Source organism: Ipomoea nil, unplaced genomic scaffold (assembly GCF_001879475.1).
Source record: "Ipomoea nil cultivar Tokyo-kokei standard unplaced genomic scaffold, Asagao_1.1 scaffold3054, whole genome shotgun sequence".
Classification (NCBI taxonomy): domain Eukaryota; kingdom Viridiplantae; phylum Streptophyta; class Magnoliopsida; order Solanales; family Convolvulaceae; genus Ipomoea; species Ipomoea nil.
Window position 1 is genome coordinate 794,939 of NW_017619482.1, and position 22,493 is coordinate 817,431.

The following is a 22,493-nucleotide window of genomic DNA, read 5'->3' on the forward strand; positions in this document are numbered from 1 at the left end:
CTCTAGGACGCGTACTCGGTTAGGAACACACCGACTGCCGAGCCTGGTTGCCCACCCGAGCCAGCTAGGCAGTTAGTCGGGGACACACCAACTGCCGAGCCTGGCCGCTCACCCGAGCCAGCTAGGGACCCAGTCGGGGACACACCGATTGCCGGAGTCTGGTCGCCCAAGTGTAAAGTTCATTCTGACCGGCATTCTTCTTTGACCTACACTCTCCTTCCAGAGTTAGTTCCGTTTCACCTCCAGCCACCCTTCTCTCTTCTTTTATCAAGGTTAGCCCTCTTCTCAATGCCTTTTCTTTCATACTCATTATGTCGTCGTCTCAAACCCCCGTCGCCTCTTCCTCCAGTGCCCGGCAGGGCGTAACTTCTAACCCTCCAACCACCACTTCTCTACCAACAGCGGCCCAAGGACCCACCTTCGTAGCCCCCGTCGACCCTCCAATTGATAGGGAATTGGGCTACTTCAAGGACTTGGAGTGCCTGGTCGGCAGCCGCTCCACCCTTACCGCTGTCGACTACCAATACGCATGTCGACTGTTGGGCATGGCAACGGTGACTCGTCACCCGGGTAACCGGCTAATCAGTGATCCCCCCCCCCCCCCCACCCCCCGAGGGTGGCTATGTGGGGATCCACTACCAGTCAGTCCATTGCGGGTACCGAGTACTCGTTCTTTCCCTTTCTCTCACTTCTTCTCCAATATTATGGCATTGTGCCTAATCAGCTGGTGCCCAACTCCTACCGCCTCTTTGTCTCCTTCCCGACATATTGCCACCGTCTCGAGGTGGAAGCCTCCTTACCTCTTTTCCACCAACTCATCCGGCTGACTACCGTTGGTTTTGTTGCCCCGGGTTACGTACAAATTCGCTCCTAGGACGGGCGCAAGTTCCTTGACAAACTAGAATCCTCCCATAAAGGTTGGAAGGAGGAATTATTGTTGGTCTGCCTGGCTGACTCCCATCCTGCCTTTGACTTCCCGATTGCCTGGCAGTAGTCGTATTACCGCCTCGAGAAGAGGCCACCCTGCCTAGACGCTCTCGCTGATCTGGTCAAGGAGATCACCAAGGGTGAGCTTAGCTCTACCAGGCGTTGGTCGCGACCGTGTTGGTTCCAAAAGAGATAAAGTAAAAGTTTAGAGGGGGTGAATAGATTTTTACGCCAATTCAAAATTTTGCTAAGGCAATAATAAAACAAAACACTTAACAGTTTGTCAGTGTCTTGTGCACAACGAAATATAAAATAAGTGTAGTGATTGTGTTATGTGGGCTTCACATTAAATGCGTGCATGCAAAAATAAATCATGTAAAGCAGTAAAAAAACACAAGAAATTATAGTGATTCGGAGGTGTATGTAATCCTCCTACTCCAATCTACTTCTATCTCCTGGAGGAATTCACTATATACACCACCCCTTGGTTACAAGATACAATGAATTTGTGATCTAGTGCTTTGATAACCAAATCCGCACTAATCACTCCCAAACTAGTGCCTCCAGTACTGCAGCCAAGATTTTGCAACTCCGTGCTACTATCCTCTATCTAAACTACAGTAGAGAAACAACCAGGATTTCACAACTCCGTGTGACAATCCTCTATCTACACTCCGGTAGAGAAACCACTTGTTTTATGAAAACAAGATTTTCTTTGCTTCTAACTTTGAGACTTTTGGATGGATTCTTCAATGAATATCAAGTCTCCTTTTTTATGAAGATTTTAGCAATTAAATATTTCTTTGTAAGCTCTGAACCACTTGTTATTTTATCACTTGTAGTTTTCTTGTGTAATTCGTGTATTCAAGATTGGTGTGGTTCGTGCTTGACTTCTTTTGATCTTCATCCTTTTATAGTTGTTTGAGGATTTGTCCGTTTGAAAATGACAATCTCAAATTTTAAATCTTGTCTAGTCTTGTACCCTTTTCAGTCTAAAAGTAGACATTATCTCATTTTTAATATTGTGTGAGAAATTAAAAATATTCAGCCACAATTTTGAGCTCCAAATCCATGCAAATTGATCTTCAAATAATCTAGTGAAGTCCACACTATTTGGTAATTATATCTTCAATATTTGCTCCAATCTGGGCTCTTTCTATTTTGGACTAATCACTTTTCATTAATAACTTGAGCTCATAATTCTTCTCCTTTTTAATCTCAACAATCGGCTACTGACGCTTGATTTAATCTGTATTGCAATTTCATCTCCAACTTAATTTCATCTCTTCTTGAATTGCATCTCCAATTTAATTTCTTCTTCAACTTAATTTCACCTTGAAATCGGATCTCCAATTTAATTTCATCTCCAATTTCAATTTAGACTTGCAATCTCATCTCTAGAAATCTCAGCCCTTTGGAATCTCATCCCTTCTTTAAATATAACCTCGACCCTTTGGAATCTCATCCCTTCTTTAAATAGAACATGAAACCTCAGCCCTTCATCCCATTCCTTTGACTATAAACCTCAGTCCTTCTTTGATTTAATTTCAAATCTCATCTCCTTCAAACTTCAGCCTAAATAGATACCCCAAATCGGGCACTTAGCCTGGGGAGCAAAAGGGGCAGTCAGACCCGAGTGCGGCATAACACTTATCAATCCATGAGAAAGAGCCTCTCTCGTAGCACCAGCAGCGCGAGCACCCGAGAGACTATGACACCAAGCGGGTATGCCTCCGGTCAGGGCACCTGGCTAGCTTAAATGGGCGACCAGGCTCGGTAGTCGATGCGTCCCCGACTGAGCTCCCTAGAGGGCTCAGATAGGCAACCAGGCTCAATAGTCGAAGTGTCCTTGTTTGGGTGTCTTAGGCTCCCTAGCCGGATTACCAAGCCAGGTAGTCGGTGCGTCCCGGACCGAGTGCGCGCTCCAGAGGCGTTAAAGGCAGATTCTGCTGAGATTTCTTTCCTTGTTCAGCAAGTAGCTTCATCTTTTCAGTTTAAACAGTTACCGCATTAATTATGGTAGATTCCTAAGATAGTTTAATTATTTTTTTGCCCTAGTTACCTTATAGAGGATCTATCTCCTTGTATAAATACCCCCTCCCCCGGGTCACCATGTAGGGGGGGAATTTCTTTAATAACATCTTGTTATTCTATCTCTCTTTCGACATCTCTTAGTCTATTCTAAAACCCTAGTATTTTACGGTAGTGTTGGCATGCCGAACGACTACCCTAGGCTGTAAAACTAACATTGACACCGTCCGTGGGGATCAAAACTAAAGGTCCCGTCTCTAAGATTTTCTAATGGCTCATACACGACGTAGTAGTCGGGACGCCGGTCGAAACGCTATTGCCCCGGTAGCCAACGGGCATGTCACCGTCATCGCGAATGCGGGGGAGCAACCCGCAAGTAGTCGCGCCTCCGTAGGAGACCTGAGGGAGTAGTTAAGCCGTCGTGCTCCTGGTGAGAGGTCGGCTGCACGTACCGAACGTACTGTCGCGCCAACCCACGAGACACCGGGGGGTAACCTTCCACCGCCTTGTCGCTCAGGCCCAACCCACCTTCTTGGAGTTGTTAGCGCAGACCTTTGATACATATTGAAATCTTTCTTGATCTGATTCTTGGAGAGAATTCTTGATCAAAGACTATCCAAAATAACTTGTTTAGCGGGTTAATTCTTCAAATATTTGACACGTGTCCTTTTTTGTTTTCATTTTTTAAAGACATTTATTTATTAGATATTAATTAAAAAAAAATACAGCCACGCCGCTGCCGGATGAAGTTTTCGATTTGGTTAAGAAAATTTATGTTTTGTGTTATGTTTTTTTTTTAAAGAAATCTTGAATGGAGGAATGTGCATATGAATGAATTCAAAGGAGCTGGAGCGTTGAAGTCTGCACGGCTCTCCGACGGACTCCAAAGTCCAAAGAGAAACCAGAGATCGATCAATTGGGTGTCTAAAGGTTTACGCGAAGAAATTGTATCGTTTGAGGATTTTGATAATGTTAAGGATTCTGTCATTTGAAGAAGATTTGATTTTTTTAAGAATTCTATAACGTTTTTCTATTTGGAAAACAATGAATATTTTGTAGATTCGAAAGGACAACGTGCGGAGGTCGGAGAGTAGAGACGCCAAGGGGAAGGATGAACGAAGCCAAGGCACCATTCTTTTTCTTTTTTAAAAAAATTAATATCTAATAAATAAATATTTAAAAAAAAAAAAGGACATGTGTCAAGTATGTGGAGAATTAACTTGCTAAACAAGTCATTTTGGACTCAATTAAACATTTTTACAGGTTTAGGAGATTTAAATGAAGCTTTTTTTTTTTTTTTTACTTAGGGGACCTAATTGCACTACCCATTTGACTTATAGGGGCTAATTTGACACTCTATCCATTATAGAAAAGTGAATAAAATAATAGATGAAGTGTACGAGTATGGATAAGTAGGGCCCACAAAAGGGAGAAAAGGGATAAGGATTGGAGATAAAATGTAAAAGGTACAAATAGGACAATGAACTATTTGCGGGATTGCAATTAAGTCACAAAACTCGAATAAGCTCCAAATTCATCCATAAACCCAGAAAAAAAAAAGCAATTAGTATTTTTAGTAGGTTAAGAACATGTTTGCGCTGATTGGGATGTCATGTGTATATTTTATTTATTATTATTATTATTACTATTACTATTACTATTACTATTACTATTATTACTATTATTACTATTACTACTACTATTATTACTATTACTACTACTATTATTACTATTACTATTACTATTACTAGTACTATTACTATTACTATTACTATTACTATTATTATTATTATTATTATTATTATTCTTATTATTATTATTATTATTATTATCATCCTACTAAGCATTTGACCGTCTTCCTAGATGCCATGTTTTCCTGATTTTATTTCCTTGGCGCACTAGGTTTTTGAAATGGATGGGATTGAATCCTGAATGGGAAGTAATGAATAGAGATGAATTGAATGATGAATGTTTTGATTAAGTTCAAAGCTTGGGATGATAGGATTAGTGAAAATGGTGATGCCAGCACCCTCTCTCTCTCTCTTCGCTACTGTCCTCCTCCGTCTGGTGCCTGACGGCGGTGGCTTACGACAGGAGATCGACGGCAACGAACTAGATAGCGACGAGGCAGATTCTCTAGCGAACCACCATGGACTTCGGCAAAACAGCGTCATGCGAACAGTAGCAGCAAAAGATCGGCGACATAGTTGGCGACCTCCAACTGCAGCCCTCAGCCTCTCCTCTCTCTTGGTCGACGATGATGGCGGTCAGCGACGGCACCCTCTGTTTCCTGCGAAGGCAGAGCAAGCGGCGATGGATCGAGACTCACCTTCTTCTCCCTCCGGCATGCTCTAGCGTTTGGTCGTCGATGACAGCTCCCTAACGGTGTGGCAGTGGGCGGCGCCACTTGAAAGTTTAGGTGAGGTAGTGTTGGTTAATGATGAAAACAAAATAAGGAAAACATGGCTGACGACGACGATGATGATGATGATAATATAAAATAAAATATACACATGGCATCCCAATATGCACAAACATGTTGTTAATATGTTAAAAATGCTAATTACTTTTTTTTTCCAAGTTCATGAATGAATTTGGAGCTTATTCGAGTTTGGTGACTTAATTGCTATCCCCCAAATAGTTTAATAGCCTATTTGTACCTTTTGTCGAGATAAAATAGGAGAGGCGATTATCTGGTGTTGTGGAGGTGTTGGGCCCACAAAATGGGAGATAAGGGGAGAAGTGTTGTGGATGCCTTGATAAGAAATTAAAAGTGAAAACAGATAAATTATAGATGGGGATTTTGAACAAAGACCCGATACAGTTAAGTTGTTTGTTGTCTAGCCAGCTGAAGATGATGTGACTGATCTTCTCACTCTCCCCAAACAATTGTCTTTAGGCATATTATATGGTATCCACTATAGAACTTTTAGTTCAAGGGCTTTAGTCTCATTTCTTGTATCAACTTGTCTACAAACTTTTTTGATTAACCATTTGGTTTTTGATCCGTTATATTATCCTTTGATCTCACGTAATCAACATAGATAACACCTATTGTGAAAGCTATTTAATGGTATTATGTCTACGATGTATATGTCTAGACTTACTATTATAAATTATACATGTTACATTGTATTCTACCAATTGCAACTTCCTTATCACAATGCATGCAAATTGGGTGTACAAGTTTTTCTCAACTTGGAATTGCGTAGCCATCTAGCATCTTTGCAACACTTGTCCTGGGCTATTAGCTAAAGTTTCATCGTGAATCTAACTACACGATTTGTTCTATTGTGGATCTAACTCAAATTCCAAGGCCTAATAGGTCATTCTGATATGGCCCATCCTGGCCCCCTCTAGGTGGCCCAAATTGGTATTAGTTAATCATTATAATATGGACCATAATCCACCTTGTAAAGTGACAGACGTTATGCCATGGAACTGTGTTCACCATTCAAGGTGAACACGGTTCTAACGGTGTTAGTACACCGTTATCTTTCTTTCTTTCTTTCTTTTTTTTTTTTTTTTTTTAAATTAATTGCGTGATTTTTTTTTTTCTTATTTTCACATTTTGCGGTTTCACTTTAATTTGAGGTGAACAAAGATTTCGGACATTCATAAATTATGAATTCATGCCTGCACATTCACTTTGGAACCATGCCTATACATTCCCGTCCGAAATCACGGACATTCATAAATTATGAATCCATGCCTGCACATTCACTTTGGAACCATGCCTACACATTCACTTTGGAACCATGAGATTATGAATTTTCTGTTATAAGATTATGAATTTTCTGTTATGAGATTATGAATTTTCAGTTATGAGATTATGAATTTTCTGTTATGCGATTATGAATTTTCTGTTATGAGATTATGAATTTTCATTACATTCATAATTTCGGACATTCATAAATTATGAATTCATGCCTGCACATTCACTTTGGAACCATGCCTACATATTCCCGTCCGAAATCACGGACATTCATAAATTATGAATCCATGCCTGCACATTCACTTTGGAACCATGCCTACACATTCACTTTGGAACTATGAGATTATGAATTTTCTGTTATAAGATTATTAATTTTCTGTTATGAGATTATGAATTTTCAGTTGTGAGATTATGAATTTTCTGTTATGCGATTATGAATTTTCATAAAATTCATAATCTCATAACAGAAAATTCATAATTTGATCAAACGCGCGCCGTTAACTCCACATCCGCGAAAATTTTTTTTTTGGCCTAAAAACGACGTCGTTTTGCCTTGTATTCACCATTCTCGGTGAACACGATTCCATGGCATAATTTGCGGTAAAGTGACCGCTGATATAATGTTCATTTTTAATATATTAAATGTTTTATTTTTGGAAAGTTCATTATTTCATAATAAACCTTTAGGGGATGTTTGGTTCATGGAAAATGTTTTTCAAAGGAAAATATTTTCCTTAAAAGTGGAGGAAAATGTTATTTTCTAGTGTTTGGTTCATGAAATTCATTTTCCATTGGAGGAAAACAAAATCCTTGGTTGGACCAAGAATTTTGTTTTCCTTGGAAGATAGGAAGAAAAAGTGGTATGGATTGTCTATTTTACCCTTGTTTTCTTTTTAAATTATATTACTCTTATTAATTTGAAGGGGCATATAGGTCTTTATACTCGTTATTCCTTACAATTCCAAATCTAACCAAACAATAGAATTGTATTCCCAGTAATTCTTTTTCCACCAACCAAACAATGAAATTCATTTACTAGTAATTGTTTTTCCATAAAATTTCAATTCCACTTCCCTTAAAATATTTTCCGCGAACCAAACGAGCCCTTAATATAGGAAAAATAAACTTTAAATGTATTAAAAAATAAACATTCATTCATGATCTACATTATAATGTGGACCATGGTCCACAATGTAATGCCGGAATGAATTTGGCTAAGGCCCAAGTTTTAGTCACCTTTAGCGCAAATTATGCTGTGCAACCGTGTGCACCATGTATGGTGCACACGGTTGCAAAAATGACGTCGTTTTGATTAAAAACGCGCTTCCCACTTTACCCAAAAAAAAAAAAAATCAGGTTCGATTCTTGGTAATAGCATTTTTTTTTGTGCATAATTTGAATTATATATCCACAAATTCATAACTATATATCCACAAGTTCATAACTATATATCCACAAATTCATAACTATATATCCACAGTGAATGAATAATACAAAAATCCAGAATGAAAGAACTAAACTTCCACAATGAATGAACTAAACATCCACAATGAATGAACTAAATATCCACAATGAATGAACTAAATATTCACAATGAATGAACTAAATATCTATAAATTCATAACTATATATCCACAAATTCATAACTATATATCCACAATAATGCTGTTGAGGAAAATTGAAATTGATTTTTTTTTTTTAAATGAAATGCGCGTTTTTAGTCAAAACGACGTCGTTTTGCAACCGTGTGCACCATGCATGGTGCACGCGGTTGCACAGCATAACTATTGCACCTTTAGTATCATGGTAGAAAGTTGACTAGTTCGGTCATGGTCCATAGATTGAGAAGTAGAGTCATTATTTTATGGACCATAAATAAAAAATATATTATTTGAGTATTGAAAATACATAATTATATATACTATCAAATGATATACATTTAATATAAAAATAATGTACTTTTAGTATATTAAAAATGTATCATGTATTAATGAAAAATACATTATTTGAGTATTGAAAGTACATGATTTTATATATTATCAAATAATGTAGATTCAGTATATAAATAATGTACTTTTAGTATATTAAAATGTATCATGTTTTCATGCTTTATAGTTGAGAAGTAGTAGGGAATATAAATGAAATTGAAAAATTGTAGAAAACAAATAAATAAATAAATAAATAAATAAATAAATAAATTGTAGTTGGGTCATGACTAGTTGGGTTACGGTCCATTTAGGTTGTTTCGAAATTATGTTTGTATTTGTCTTTTTGTACTCTTAACTCATTAACATTGTGTTTCAAAAAAAAAAAAAAAAAAAAAAAAAAAAAAAAAAAAAAACTCATTAACATTAACGTATTGGTGTTTTTATCTTATATATTGTTTATATGATGTTATTGCAATGCTTATGTTGTGGAACCGTGTTCACCATGCGCATGGTGAAAAGGGGGTAGATCCATAATTTTTAAGCTGTAGATTTATAATTTCTATACTGTAAATTCATAACATCTATACTGTAGATTCATAATTTCTATGTCGTATTGTAGATTCATAATTTCTATATTGTAGATTCATAATTTATGTACTGTAGATTCATAATATATGTACTGCGAAGACGAAATAATGCGATTGCGAAGAGAGAAACGTCGTTAACAAATGAAAAAATAAAATTATGAATCTACAGCATAAAAATTATGAATCTACTCATATGTTCACTATACGCATGGTAAACACGTTTCCACAACATAATTTGCGATATTATTGTGTTAGTTTATTAACGATTTCGTTTACACAAGTTGCTAGGTTTAAGTTGACTTGTATTTTAGATGACATGATTTTGTAAAACTTTCTAGGACTTAATTAATAAAATAACTGATTCATGAAATATGTCAAGTCTTGATTCTGGACTGTCCCATTAGTAAGGTTAAACACAAATCAAACTAGAAACATAGGTACCTTTAATTAGAAAGGGTGATTATCCATTTGTCCTCCAACCCAAATTAAAGGGTGATTATCCATTTGTCCTCCAACCCAAATTGAATATACGGTCCAAAGTACAGTACAACCTATGTAGCACGAAGTATGGTAATGTCGAAAACATTTTTTTGTTTTGTTTTGTTTTTTTGTTTTTTTGTTTTTTTTTTTTTTGTTTTTTGTTTTTTGTTTTTTGTTTTTATTTTTATTTTTATTTTTTATTTTTTTTTTATTCCTATACATTTGAGTTTGTTGAAGTGTCCTTTGAACTTGCAAATAGTTGATCAAATGAAATGTGATGCAATGGCATTATGATTATATTTCGTTTTTCATAATTTATTTTTATTTCATTTAGATATAAGGATTATGATGATGGTGATCATGTGCATCTCCCAGCAGTGAGGTAGTCATCGAACACTAATTTTTAATTGATAGGAAATTAAAAGTGAAAACAGAAGATAACAGGGACTAATTTTAAAGAGAGACCAGACATTAGATATAATTTGGAGATTATTTATTGTCTAGACGGTTGAAGATGATGAGACTGATCTTCTTACTCTACCCAGGCAGTTGTCTTTAGGCCTGGTGTGTGGTAAATACATAAGTGGGCAGTCTGGATTTTTCCTCTCTAACCTGCAAATTAAACCAACAACCCTATTAGCAAAATTCCCAGAAACCAACCATACCTCCAAATAAAATAAAATAAAAAAACATGGGGAGGGGAGAAGCAAGCAAATGTAATAAACTCACTCGTAACCCAGTAGAAAATAGTGAAGAAAAATGGAGATTTCGAGTTTGGCAAGGTCGTTTCCTGGGCACAATCTGCTTCCTGCTCCAAAGGGAAGAAATGCTCCTGCTCTTGGTGTAAAATTCTGCACCAATTTTAATTGTGTCTGTCATACATTTCCAATAATAATGTGATATGTTGTGCCTGTGGTAGGCTGGGAAAAGAAAAGATGGATTGTTAAACTTACATCCCATCTGGAAGGATTGAATGTTAATGGGTCTTCATATATCTCCTCATCTAAGTGCACACCTCTAAACCACACCAAAACTTTCCATCCCTCTGGAATTGTATATCCCGAAACATTCACATCCTTCTTTGCCTCTCGGAACACGGTGAGAGAGAACGTTACCAGACGAAGTGTTTCGTCAATCACCTTAGATAGATACTCCATCTGTCGGATCTCTCTCAGTGTCAAACCCTTCTGATCAGGAGGCATATTTCGCACGATTTCCTCTTGCTCTGCCTGCATTATTATCACACAAAAAAAATTAAAAGTAAAGAAATAACGAACATCTTTGTAAGAATAGAAAATAATTGTCCAAACCTTGGCTCTTTTGAAGGCCTCAGGGTGGCTCTGCAGAAACACTGTAGCCCACATTGTGATATGGCCTGATGATTCATGTCCAGCATTTAAGTACATCACTAGAACATCAATTATTTCCTCGTCATCCAGCTCTCTCCCATTCTCATCTTTAACTTCCATTAGTCTATCCATCATGTCTCTCTTCTCATGAAAATCGTTAAAGTTCTTCCTTCTCTTCTCTCTTCTTTCATCCACTACGGATTGAAAAATTGCCACCAGCCTTTTTCGCGCCTGACAGACATTATTCAAAATCAAAATCAAAATCAAATCTTTTAATGTTGCAACAAATTCTTTCCAAATAACATTAGCTAGCTAATAATACCTACCCTGAGGGCATTATAGTAAGCAAATCCTGGAAGGTTAATTGCCATAGCTCTAACCCCATAGTTGAGAGTTGTGTATTCGGTCTCCAAGGCCTCCCTGACCTGTTCACTCTCTGAGCTCAAGAAAATGTACATAATTATCATAAACGTCAACTTCCGAAGCTGTGTTAAGAACTCTATCTCTCCCATGGAAGCCCATTTCTCCAGTGCTATCTTCACATTTTGTTCGATGTAGTCAATGTAAAAAGACAATGCCTCGTGCCCATTCACAGGGGCGGCTGTCAGCTTGCGCAAACGCTTGTGCTCTTCGAAAGAAATGCCAATGAAAGACTTTCTGCCTATGAGTTCCATGGTGGAAACAGGCCAGCCAGGCTGAAATGCTTCATCATCCGACAGAACTCTTCGGCAGGCATCCGGTGTTGTAACGATGATACTTGGGCTACCAAACATGAAGGCCTTGTACATCCCAGTTGCTCCATATCTGCACACCACACCAGTAACATTTAATTTTGTATGCATCATTAATTTAATTTGTTAATTATTACTGATGGTTTATTGGGACCGGGTAGCTTTATTACCGAGGCGCTAGGCCCAATATGATATTACACACCCGAGATACAGGCCCAAAACAGCGACCCAAAAAACCGAGGCCCAAAAGACGGGCTATAGCTAAATATGATATGACAAGAATTAAACCCAAGCAACGAAGTTGGAAGCGTAAGATAGAGACCACTAGACCATTGTGCTCACAGTGCTCAAACATCCCCCCTGACAGGAAGCCAAACGCCCTATTTATAGCCTATCCCTCCACATCTCCGCCCTCCACGCGTACGTTCCACGATCACCACCCCTCCTGAAGAGTAACGTGTAGAGCTGTCGAAACGGGCTGGTAGGGAGGGGCCTGCCAAGGCCCGCCATATGGCGGGGGCGGGCTACAAGCCCGCCAAAATACGGGCCTAGGGGAGGTAGGCCCAGCCCGGGCCGCGGGCCTTGGCGGGGGCCCGCCATACGTTAAAAATTTTAATATTAAATAAAAAAGGTAATAAGTGTACACTAAAATAATTTGGATAGTTTAAACATATATTAATGCATTTGTACTTTTTTAAACACAATAATAACTAACAAATAATCAAATACATAATGGGTTAATCCATAAGTCAATAACGAATTATTTATACAAGAGTTAATACCCAAAATGGTCCCTCGACTATGACATAATTACCAATTTGATCCTCAACTACCATTCTTACCCAATTAAGTCCTCAACTATGTAACTTTTACTCAATTAAGTCATCAACTATACAATTCTTACCCAATTTAGTCCTCAACTATACAATTCTTACCCAATTTAGTCCTCTGTATTAATTTGACTGTTTGTTGACTGTCAAAAGTCGGGATAAAATTATAATTTTACAAGATTTCTCCTTCCTCTCCATTTAGAGGCGCCAAACCATGCAGCAATACACTCCGATCAGATTTCGATCGTCAAAAAATCGTTGGAAATCAAATTCATGGGCTATCCGATGTATAACCACTACTTCGATACTGATAGGTTTAGAACCCAACCGGAGCTTATTGCTACATGGTTTGGCGCTGCTAAATGAGGAGGAAGAATAAAACTTGTAAAATTACAACTTTATTTCCACTTTTGACAGTCAACAAACAGTCAAATTGACAAAGGACTAAATTGGGTAAAAATTGTATAGTTGAAGACTTAATTGGGTAAGAATGATAGTCGAGGACTAAATTGGTAATTACGACATAGTCGAGGGACTATTTTGGGTATTAACTCTTTATACAATGTACTAATATATATATATATATATATATATATATATATATATACACACACACACACACACACACACACACACACACACACACACACACACACACACACTATTATAGCATCTAATTATTATAATATATATATATATATATTTTTTTTACATTTGGCGGGCTTGGCGTGCCCCCGCCGGCCCATCAAAAGTCCGCGGGTTAGGTGGGGGCGAGCAAAAAAGTTAGCCAAAATACGGGTGTAAAATGTCAAAGCCCGTCCCACCCTTTTCGCGGGGCGGGACAGGCTTACTCGGCGGGCTAAGCCCGTTTTGATGACTCTAGCCATGTGCCCCACGTTTCGGAACAAATCACACCACCCGCAACCCCCCCCCCCCCCACCTTCCTCACGCCGCATATGTCGGAATGGGGATGTAAGGAGGGCACGGGGAGGCGCACCAGGCGCGCTAGCCGCGCCCAGGCCACCTAGGAGCACCGCCTACGCCCGGGATGCCACAGGCTGTCCGCGACGGCGAGCAGGCCATCAGCCCTGCCTTACCGCCCTGCCCCGCGCGGGGCACGCTAGCGTCGCGCTCTGGGCGCACAGTCACCGGCCACCGGCGCCGGCTGCCTCCACCCGACAGCGACACCCCCATGCGAATTGTCTTAATAGCCCACTTCCATCCTTCCCCAGTCCAATAATCCAAGCCCAAAAAATTTTAGCCCATGCCCAATATCTCCAATCATGATTGCATGGACCATAGTCCACACAATTTTGTGGACCATAAATAAATAGTACATTTTTAATATACTAAAGGTACATTATTTGTATACTAAAAGTACATTATTTGAGGGTACATTATTTTAGTATTAAAAGTACATTATTTTATATATACTATTAGATAATGTACCTTCAGTAAACAAATAAGGTACCTTTAGTATATTAAAAATGTACCCTATATTCATGGTCCACTCAAGTTGCGTAGATCATGGTCCATACAATAATTTACCCAATACCGAGTGGCTTGTGGTCCACCGATATCGGATTACTCCCCTAAGTGGGAGGTGATAGGTTCAAACCTTACTTGAGGCAAGTAGTGTGTATATGTAGGGTATCCCCCTTCCTTATAATAAAAAATAATAATAATAATTTGCCCAATATCCCGGCAAATTATGCTGTGAAACCGTGTCCACCTTGCAAGGTGGACATGGTTTCAAAACTGTTCATAACTATGAATATATAATTTAAAAATTATGAACATAGAGTTGCGAACATAATTATGAATATATAGTTATATAATTATGAATATAGAGATTCAATAATTGTGAATATGAAATTCAAAAGTTATGAATATATAGCTTTATAATTATGAACATAGAATCGTGTTCACCTTACAAGGTGGACACGGTTCCACACCATAACGATTGCAATATCCCCCATCAATTACACTTTTAATCATTTTGGGAGTATAAACATTAACAAAGGAGGAGATGAGAAAAACCAAACATAAACTAACAGGAATTAGAGGCTAATGACAGAAGGGTCGGCCGGACAGCTTACTTTATGCAATAATCTTACATGATCTTATCTTGTCTAAAGGTATGACATCTATGGATGTGTCTATAATTCAACTACTATTGGTGTGATTATGACCACAAGCCTTAGATATTCTTCAAATTAAACTCAGTAGAATCTTTAATTTTACTGAAGAAATTAATTATACTCCCTCCGTCCCATTTTACCCGTTTTACCTTCCTTTTTAGTTTGTTCCAAAATAGTGTCATCTTTTTAAAATTGAACATAACTATCATTCTACATTTCTCAATTTACCTTTTTGACTTTTCAAATTTCTAGACAATTAATAAGACAAGTACAATAGTACTTTGTACAAATAATACATATTTTTGAGGGGTAAAATTGAAAAATTAGTAACATTTGTTATATTATATTAAAAATCGTACAAAACGCAAATGAAACAATCAATTAGGCACGAAAGGAGGATTATATTGTTGCTTTTGTCAACTAAAAAATAATTATGTCATCCCACCAGCACAAAATATTCTTCATCCCACAACTGAATTGCTAAAGAATTAATTGGATTATATTGTATGCACGATATCATATCATGTCTGGTTTTATTCTTTTCATTCATCTTTTTCCATACAAGGAAAAATAAAAAGGCAAAGGAAATAAGAGAGTGAAGAAGTAATTTTCTGTAATCCAATATTAATAATATCAACTAAAGGGTTAAGGGCGTGCCACCAAACTCATTGCAATAAATTTAATGTTATCTCATCGATCAGTGCATCAATTTGAGAATTTGGTGTCTAAGAAATATTATATAATCTTTAGGAAAAATGGTAATTTATTTTCTTCCATAATATGTCAATTAGGTCAAAATACGTATAAGGTCCCTGTATTATACTGTTTTGTTCAATTTAGTCATTCTATCTTAATTTTGTTCAATTTAGTTCATGTACTTTAAAAAATGAAACAATTACGGGGCGTTTGGTTGGAAGGAAGGAATTAGGGGAAAAAGAATTGTAATTCGGTGGGAAAAGAATAAGGTGAGAATAAAGTAGGAATTCAAATTATGTTGTTTGGTATGGAGAAATAGAATTATTGGAATTGAGAAGGAAATAAGTGGTATAAAGACTAAAATACCCTTGTGTAATAATAATAGTAATAACAACCAAGGGTAGTAATGTCATTTCATATGATTTTCCTTTCTCAAATTCATTAAATTGCAATTCATGGGGTACCCCATTAATTGCAATTCAACAAAAGGAGGTTTGTGAAATTGCAATTCCCTCCAACCAAACAATGTAATTGAGACATCCACTGAATTGCAATTCAACTTCAGTTAAATTATAGTGAACTAAACGCCCTGTTAAGGACAATAGTTGATATATTGTTTTGAAGATATATTTCCTTTTAAAAATTGAAAGGCAAAATTTACACTAGTGTAATATATGTATCGTTTTGAAAATGGAGGGAAAAGGTAGCTGATAAAAGACAAAGAATATAATGGCTTGGTCTGCTCATTTCTTGGACGAGGTGAAAGCAAATTCTTCTTTTCAATTCATCCTCGCTTTTTTAATTCATCCTCGCTAGAGTACAAGATGGAAGAGACGATCGATGAGCTGAGCTGCCATAATCTTTTAAAAGGGAATATATCTTCTTTATTTATAAACAAATGATTTAAAATGATCTGTGGGCTGATCAACTGTACTTGTTCATTAGTGATTAATGCACATTTAACTAAAAAGCATTATTGATAATTACACCAAATCACACATAAAACATCTTGCTAAGCTTTCTGGAATTTTAGTTAGAGAAGAAAAGCTAATTATCTAGAGGTGAAACCAGGGTTTCGTGTAACTCTGATCATTTTTTTTTTTCAATATTATTAACTCTATTACAATGTAGTATCTGTTCATAAGATGTTTCACTTAAAGTATGAATGTGATCGTAACAATTATTAATTCTGTGTGTGATAAAGAGAGAGTACCTGGAAACAAATGAGGAGATGAAGGAATCTGGGTTGGAGGACTTGAAAGCTCTGAGGAAAGACCACATGTTGCCAATGAAAGGCCAACCTAAATCACCTGGAGGCAAACTCAGTCTCTTCTTATCACCAAGCTTCACTCTCTCATAGTACCAACAATTCACCCTCCCAAGCACCCACCAAAAGCTGCTTAAACCCAATACCCCAACCAAGAACACAACCCACCCCAACTCCATTTTCTTTCTTCAAAAAACACACTCCGAAGGTCGAATTGGTCAGGGGAGAGAACAGTACGTGCTTCCTCTGCTCCCCCGCTGTTCAATTTCTCAGTATTTATATTTATAGATAGATGCAAGATAGCATGTACACCCTGTACCCTACTCTACAATTAAATTTGTTGCAAAATATAATAAGAGTTAATAAACAATTTGGTTCCTCAATTATTAGCGAACTGTCAATGTAGTATCTCAATTGCTTATTCATCAGTTTGGTCCTCCAAAACAATTATTTTTAGTCGATTTAGTCCCTCCGACCGTTGACGGAAGACGGTCGGAGGGACTAAATCGACTAAAAATAATTGTTTTTGGGGACCAAATCAATGAATAAGCAATAGAGGGACTACATTGACAGTTCGCTAATAATTGAGGGGCCAAATCGTTCATTAACTCAAATAATAATAAAGATGATTAAATTTATTTATATTTTAATATTTAATTAGTATTCGAAGGGTTCGTTACGCCGAAATATTGGGTTAAGTGCATGAGTTTAGAGCATCCACTATAGTGTATAATGCACAAATTCTAAGAAAAAGTAAATCATGGTGGAAGTGAGAGAGACATGAAAGAGAAAAGTAGGAAGCATCTGCAGGGATGGAGTTATTGCCGCAAAATGGGTCTCACCTCAAAAAGTCCCAACCATTCAACTTAGGCGTGGGCTTTAGATGTGCGCCCAGCGGACGCGTGCACTCCGCTGGGCGCGTCAAGCGATTGATTAATGTGCGTGAGTTTTATACTTAATGTGCGTGAGTTTTGTGCTTAATGTGCCTGAGATTTGTACTTAATGTGCGTGAGTGTGTAATGTTAATGTGCGTGAGTTTTGTACTTAATGTGCCTGAGTATTGTGCTTAATGTGCGAGAGGTTTGTGCTTAATATGCGTGACTTTTAACACAATCGCACAGGAAGCTATAAACAAAATACATTCAGACCATAAACTCACACACATTAAACACAAAAGTCAGACGAAGACGAAGACGTATATGATGAAGAACAGAGAGAGGGGAAGAGAGGATTAAGGGAATAAGAAGAGAAGACGAAGACGTATATGATGAAGAACAGAGAGAGGGGAAGAGATGATTAATAGAATAGGAAGAGAAGACGAAGACGTTTACGAAAAAAGAAGAGAGAGAGAGGAAGATAGGATTAAGGGAAAAGAGAGGAAGAGAAGACGAAGACGTATATGTACAGGAGCAACAGGAGCACATTAACATTACACACTCACGCACATTAAGTACAAATCTCAGACACATTAAACACAAGACTTAGGTACATTAAGTACAAAACTCACGTACATTAACATTACACACTCACGCACATTAAGTACAAAACTCAGGCACATTAAGCAACCACACAACCGCACGGGAAGCACCCAACCGCACTGGAACCTTTCAATATATATATATATATATATATAGGGAAGGGATCAGGTGCATTTGTTGCTTCCCGTGCTGATGTGCGGTGGATTAATATGCGTGAGGTTTATACTTAATGTGCGTGAGATTTGTACTCAATGTGCCTGAGATTTGTACTTAATGTGCGTCATGTTAATATGCATGAGTTTTGTACTTAATGTGCCTGAGTATTCTGTTTAATATGCATGAGATTTGTGCTTAATGTGCCTGAGTATTTCAGAATTACGAGCTCAGAAAGAAGCAGAACAGAAACTCACGCACATTAACGCCCAAGCTTCTTGTTACTTCTTCCTTCGATTTGGCCATGGATTCTGGGTTATTAGTTACCTTCAATGCAGTTGAATGTTTATATAATAACGCATGTTTATATAAATAACGCACGCACAGTAAAATTTGCACAGCAACAAAGTGTGGATTTCTGTTGTATTATTCCCATAATTCTTAACCTCCATAGCTCGCATTCGCATCATCATCATCAGGGAGGGGGCAAATGGCTACTGGGGATGGGGAAGAAGCTGACATAATATTTTGTGCTGCATTTTACACATTCACGCACATTAAATACAAATCTCAGGCACATTAAACACAACACTCACGCACATTGAGTACAAATCTCACGCACATTAATCCACCGCACATCCGCACGGGAAGCAACAAATGCACGAGAACCTTTCACTATATATATATATATATATATATATATATATATATATATATATATATATATATATATATATATATATATATATATATATATATATATATATATAAAAGCCAATAATGTTAGGCCCTTAACTGGAATAAAAAAATGTTTGGTAGTATTGTTTCTTAAAATGAATGGTTCATATTATTTTGATTTGAGTATTTTTTTTAATGATTTTCTTTATTTACCCTCTATTATATTATTTTCTTCCCTTAAATAATCTAAATTCCGTTAGTATAAACTTTAATAACGGAATATTTCGTTAACTATTTATTATTTTTAACTTACTCATTAATTTCTATAAGAAATGTCTTAGGTTCAAACTCCATCCCAATTAGAGTTGGCATAATTGTTAAACATATACTACGAATATGTTAAAATGTATTACAAAAATATATAATATAAAATTTAATATAAACTTTGATCAAATAATTTGTCCGACTAAATACATAACATTCAAAGTTAAGCATCAAAGATTATAAATCAAGAACTTTAAAAATCATTTGATTTTTATGCATTTAAAAAATAAATAAAATTTAGGTTAAGTTTTTTTTTTCCTTTTAATTAATCTTCTTTTGATTATTTAGATCAGAACAAAACATAATATTTCAATTACACTTTTGCACTATTGGTATGATTACGTCGTTATGGTATTAATAATTTTTGTATGTATTTTTATAATGGTAAAATTGTACATTACTTTAAAAATATTATACTATTATTTTTTTATCAGACAAAATTGTTCTTACATCATTGTCAGACCTGCACAACCTAACTACAAAGTTGTTGATCATAAATACAATTACACTTGTACTCTAAAATGGTACGACCAATTTCCAAAGAATTGACAATGTTGACATCCCACTGGCTTCAATTGAACACGTTTACACATCATAATTTTATCAATGCATAAAAACTTCTAAAGAAATTTGTAAGTTAATTTTTACTATATCATTATAATAATATCTATTGTAACTATATATTTTGAATTATTTATTATCATCCTCTATTGACAAGAATTGTAACAATTGCCATTGACAAACTCTCAAAACAATTTGTCTCAACAACGAATCTAAGTAAAAAAAAAAAATCAATGATTTCATTATTGTTGATGAAAAGTATGTACACCAGTTTATTATTCTTATTAAATTAAATAAATTAGTAGCTACAACAAATATATATATATATATATATATATATATATATATATATATATATATATATATATATATGTATGTATATATGCATTTAATTAATTTAGAATTATATGTTTATAATGTCTTTATTTAAAAAAATTATTTATTATAAAAAAGTTAAAAAGATATATAATTTCATTAGTTATATTATCTTTATTTTCTACAATTCAAAGATTTATTACCTTCAAATTTATTAATTTATTATATTCACTACATTGTCCATTGTCTTGTTTTTACATTATCTTGTAATTAAATATCAAAGTTATAATACAAAATATGTTATATATATTTATTTACCAAGTATTTTATACAAATATAATAAATATTACTCCGTAATATTTTGTTCAATACTTTCACATGATAACCTACGACACACATCTCACAACGCATGAAACATGTAGGGGAAAAACTACTACTACCAAATATCAATAGGTTCTTGTAAGATAAAGAGTTAATAGTACAACTAAGATCCCATCATATACACAACAAGACAAATCTAAAGTTTCCTACACCATAATCTCATTGCACGATGAATCCATCTATGCTACCACCACTAACCCAATTGCACATGACACACTATCAATAAAATAAAATAAAAAAAAGAGGTCATCCACTGAAGATGAAGACAATGACAATGCTACCCAAAAGAGAATTAAGAAGAACTAGAGAAATTTAAACCAAAAGTAATATTTATTTAGACTTTCGTTTTTAGACTAAGTATTTAAACTTGCGTTATTACAAAGTTGCAAATATTTATTTTAGTGACAATATAATCAATCTCTCATATATTATCTTGCATTTATATACTTTCAATTACCGATTTAAATAAACAAATTCAATATATATTTACCTATGCATGAACATCTCTGATATAATATTGCATTGATATACTTTGAAATACTTATTTAAAAATAATCATTGGGCATTATTCCATTCGCGCAAAACGCGTAAAAGAACTATTATATTGTGTGGACCAAAAATATGAAGTTCAAAAATTATGAATATATAGGTTTATAATTATGAACATAGAACCGTGTCCACCTTGCAAGGTGGACACGGTTCCACATCATAACGATTGGGCTAGGCCAAGGTAGGTCCAAAGTGGTCATGTCATAGGCCTCTTGATAGCAATTACTATTGTGTGGACCAAAAATAAAAAGTATATTATTTGTGTACATAAAGTATATTATTTGAAAGTATATTATGTGAGTGCTGGAAGTAAATTATTTTGTATAGTACAAAATAATGTATATTTAACAAACAAATAATATATTTTTAATATATAAAAAATGTACCGTGTATTTAGGATAATTACTTAGGGCGTGTTTGGTTCAAACAATGAAATCAGAATGGTAATAGGAATTAAATATTTGGTAATAGTAAAATATTTAAGTATAAGGAGTCACTTTAATAGGAATTGGAATCAAAATAAATTAATAACTAATAAATACAGATATTTAATTGTGACTTATCCCTCTGGCTGATAGCTAGAAGACTAGCCAAATGGTTTGCTCCATCTATATGAGTGAGAATTGAACCCCCAACCTCATTCTCAAGGAACGAAGTGTTGAACTACCACACTAACCATGTTGGTTTTAACAACTAAAATAAAATTAAGAGTCTATTTGCTCTTTATATATCTTTTAAAATACAACGTAAATAAATTAGATGTTGGTTGACGGAAACAAAATAAAGAAATAAAGAAATAATAGTTAATAGATAATTTGATTCAGCGAATTCTACTATTGTAACAGTACTCTGGTGTAATTGTGTTCCTTAAAGCAATGGCAGATTGGCAGGAAATTGGTTCTCATTAGTTCAGATCAGATACATGGTTGGATGGTGTCCTTCAATTCAATTCTCTTTCTCTTTCTTCAATGATTGTGATCTATATATCATCCCTTTACTGTTTTTAGCTATCTTTCTCTGTAATAAAAATCTTCTCTCTTTCCTTATTGGATTGTGATGAGTTTACTATTTTGGGTTCGGCCTTTTGGGTTCAAACCCGGGCCATTTGGTTGGAGGGAGGGAATTACGTGGGAAAAGAATTGTAAATTCATGGGAGATAAATTACTGGAAATAAAGTAAGAATTTAAATTCCAGTGCTTGATTTACAGGAACAAAATTTCTAGGAATTTCAATTCCAGTGTTTGGTATACATGAAAATTGAAAGGGAATAAGTAGTATAAAGTCTAAAATGTCATTGTTGTTGTTAGGCATCAATGGGGGAAGGGATGTATTTAATTTGTTGGATTGGATGAATAATGTGGCTACTACAAAG

General features: G+C 35.7%; 1 protein-coding gene across 1 annotated transcript; it reads right to left on the reverse strand.

Moving 5' to 3' along the window:
* Positions 1 to 10,051: 10,051 nt before the first annotated feature.
* On the reverse strand, positions 10,052 to 16,961 carry LOC109163950 (ent-kaurenoic acid oxidase 1-like). Its single transcript, XM_019312683.1, has 6 exons — positions 16,629 to 16,961; positions 11,344 to 11,821; positions 10,979 to 11,248; positions 10,622 to 10,897; positions 10,398 to 10,519; positions 10,052 to 10,280 (listed from the first exon to the last, which is right to left on the reverse strand). Exons 1-6 carry the CDS (start codon positions 16,859 to 16,861, stop codon positions 10,169 to 10,171), a joined length of 1,491 nt encoding a protein of 496 aa, XP_019168228.1. The 5' UTR covers positions 16,862 to 16,961; the 3' UTR covers positions 10,052 to 10,168.
* Between the last annotated feature and the right edge of the window lie 5,532 nt (positions 16,962 to 22,493).

Coding starts and splice junctions, on each gene's coding strand:
- LOC109163950 (XM_019312683.1), bottom strand. CDS start 16,861: ATGGAGTTGGGGTGGGTTGTGTTCTTGGTTGGGGTATTGGGTTTAAGC. Junction 11,249..11,343: donor CTTACTATAATGCCCTCAGG/GTAGGTATTATT, acceptor AATGTCTGTCAG/GCGCGAAAAAGGCTGGTGGC. Junction 10,281..10,397: donor TATTTTCTACTGGGTTACGA/GTGAGTTTATTA, acceptor TTTAATTTGCAG/GTTAGAGAGGAAAAATCCAG.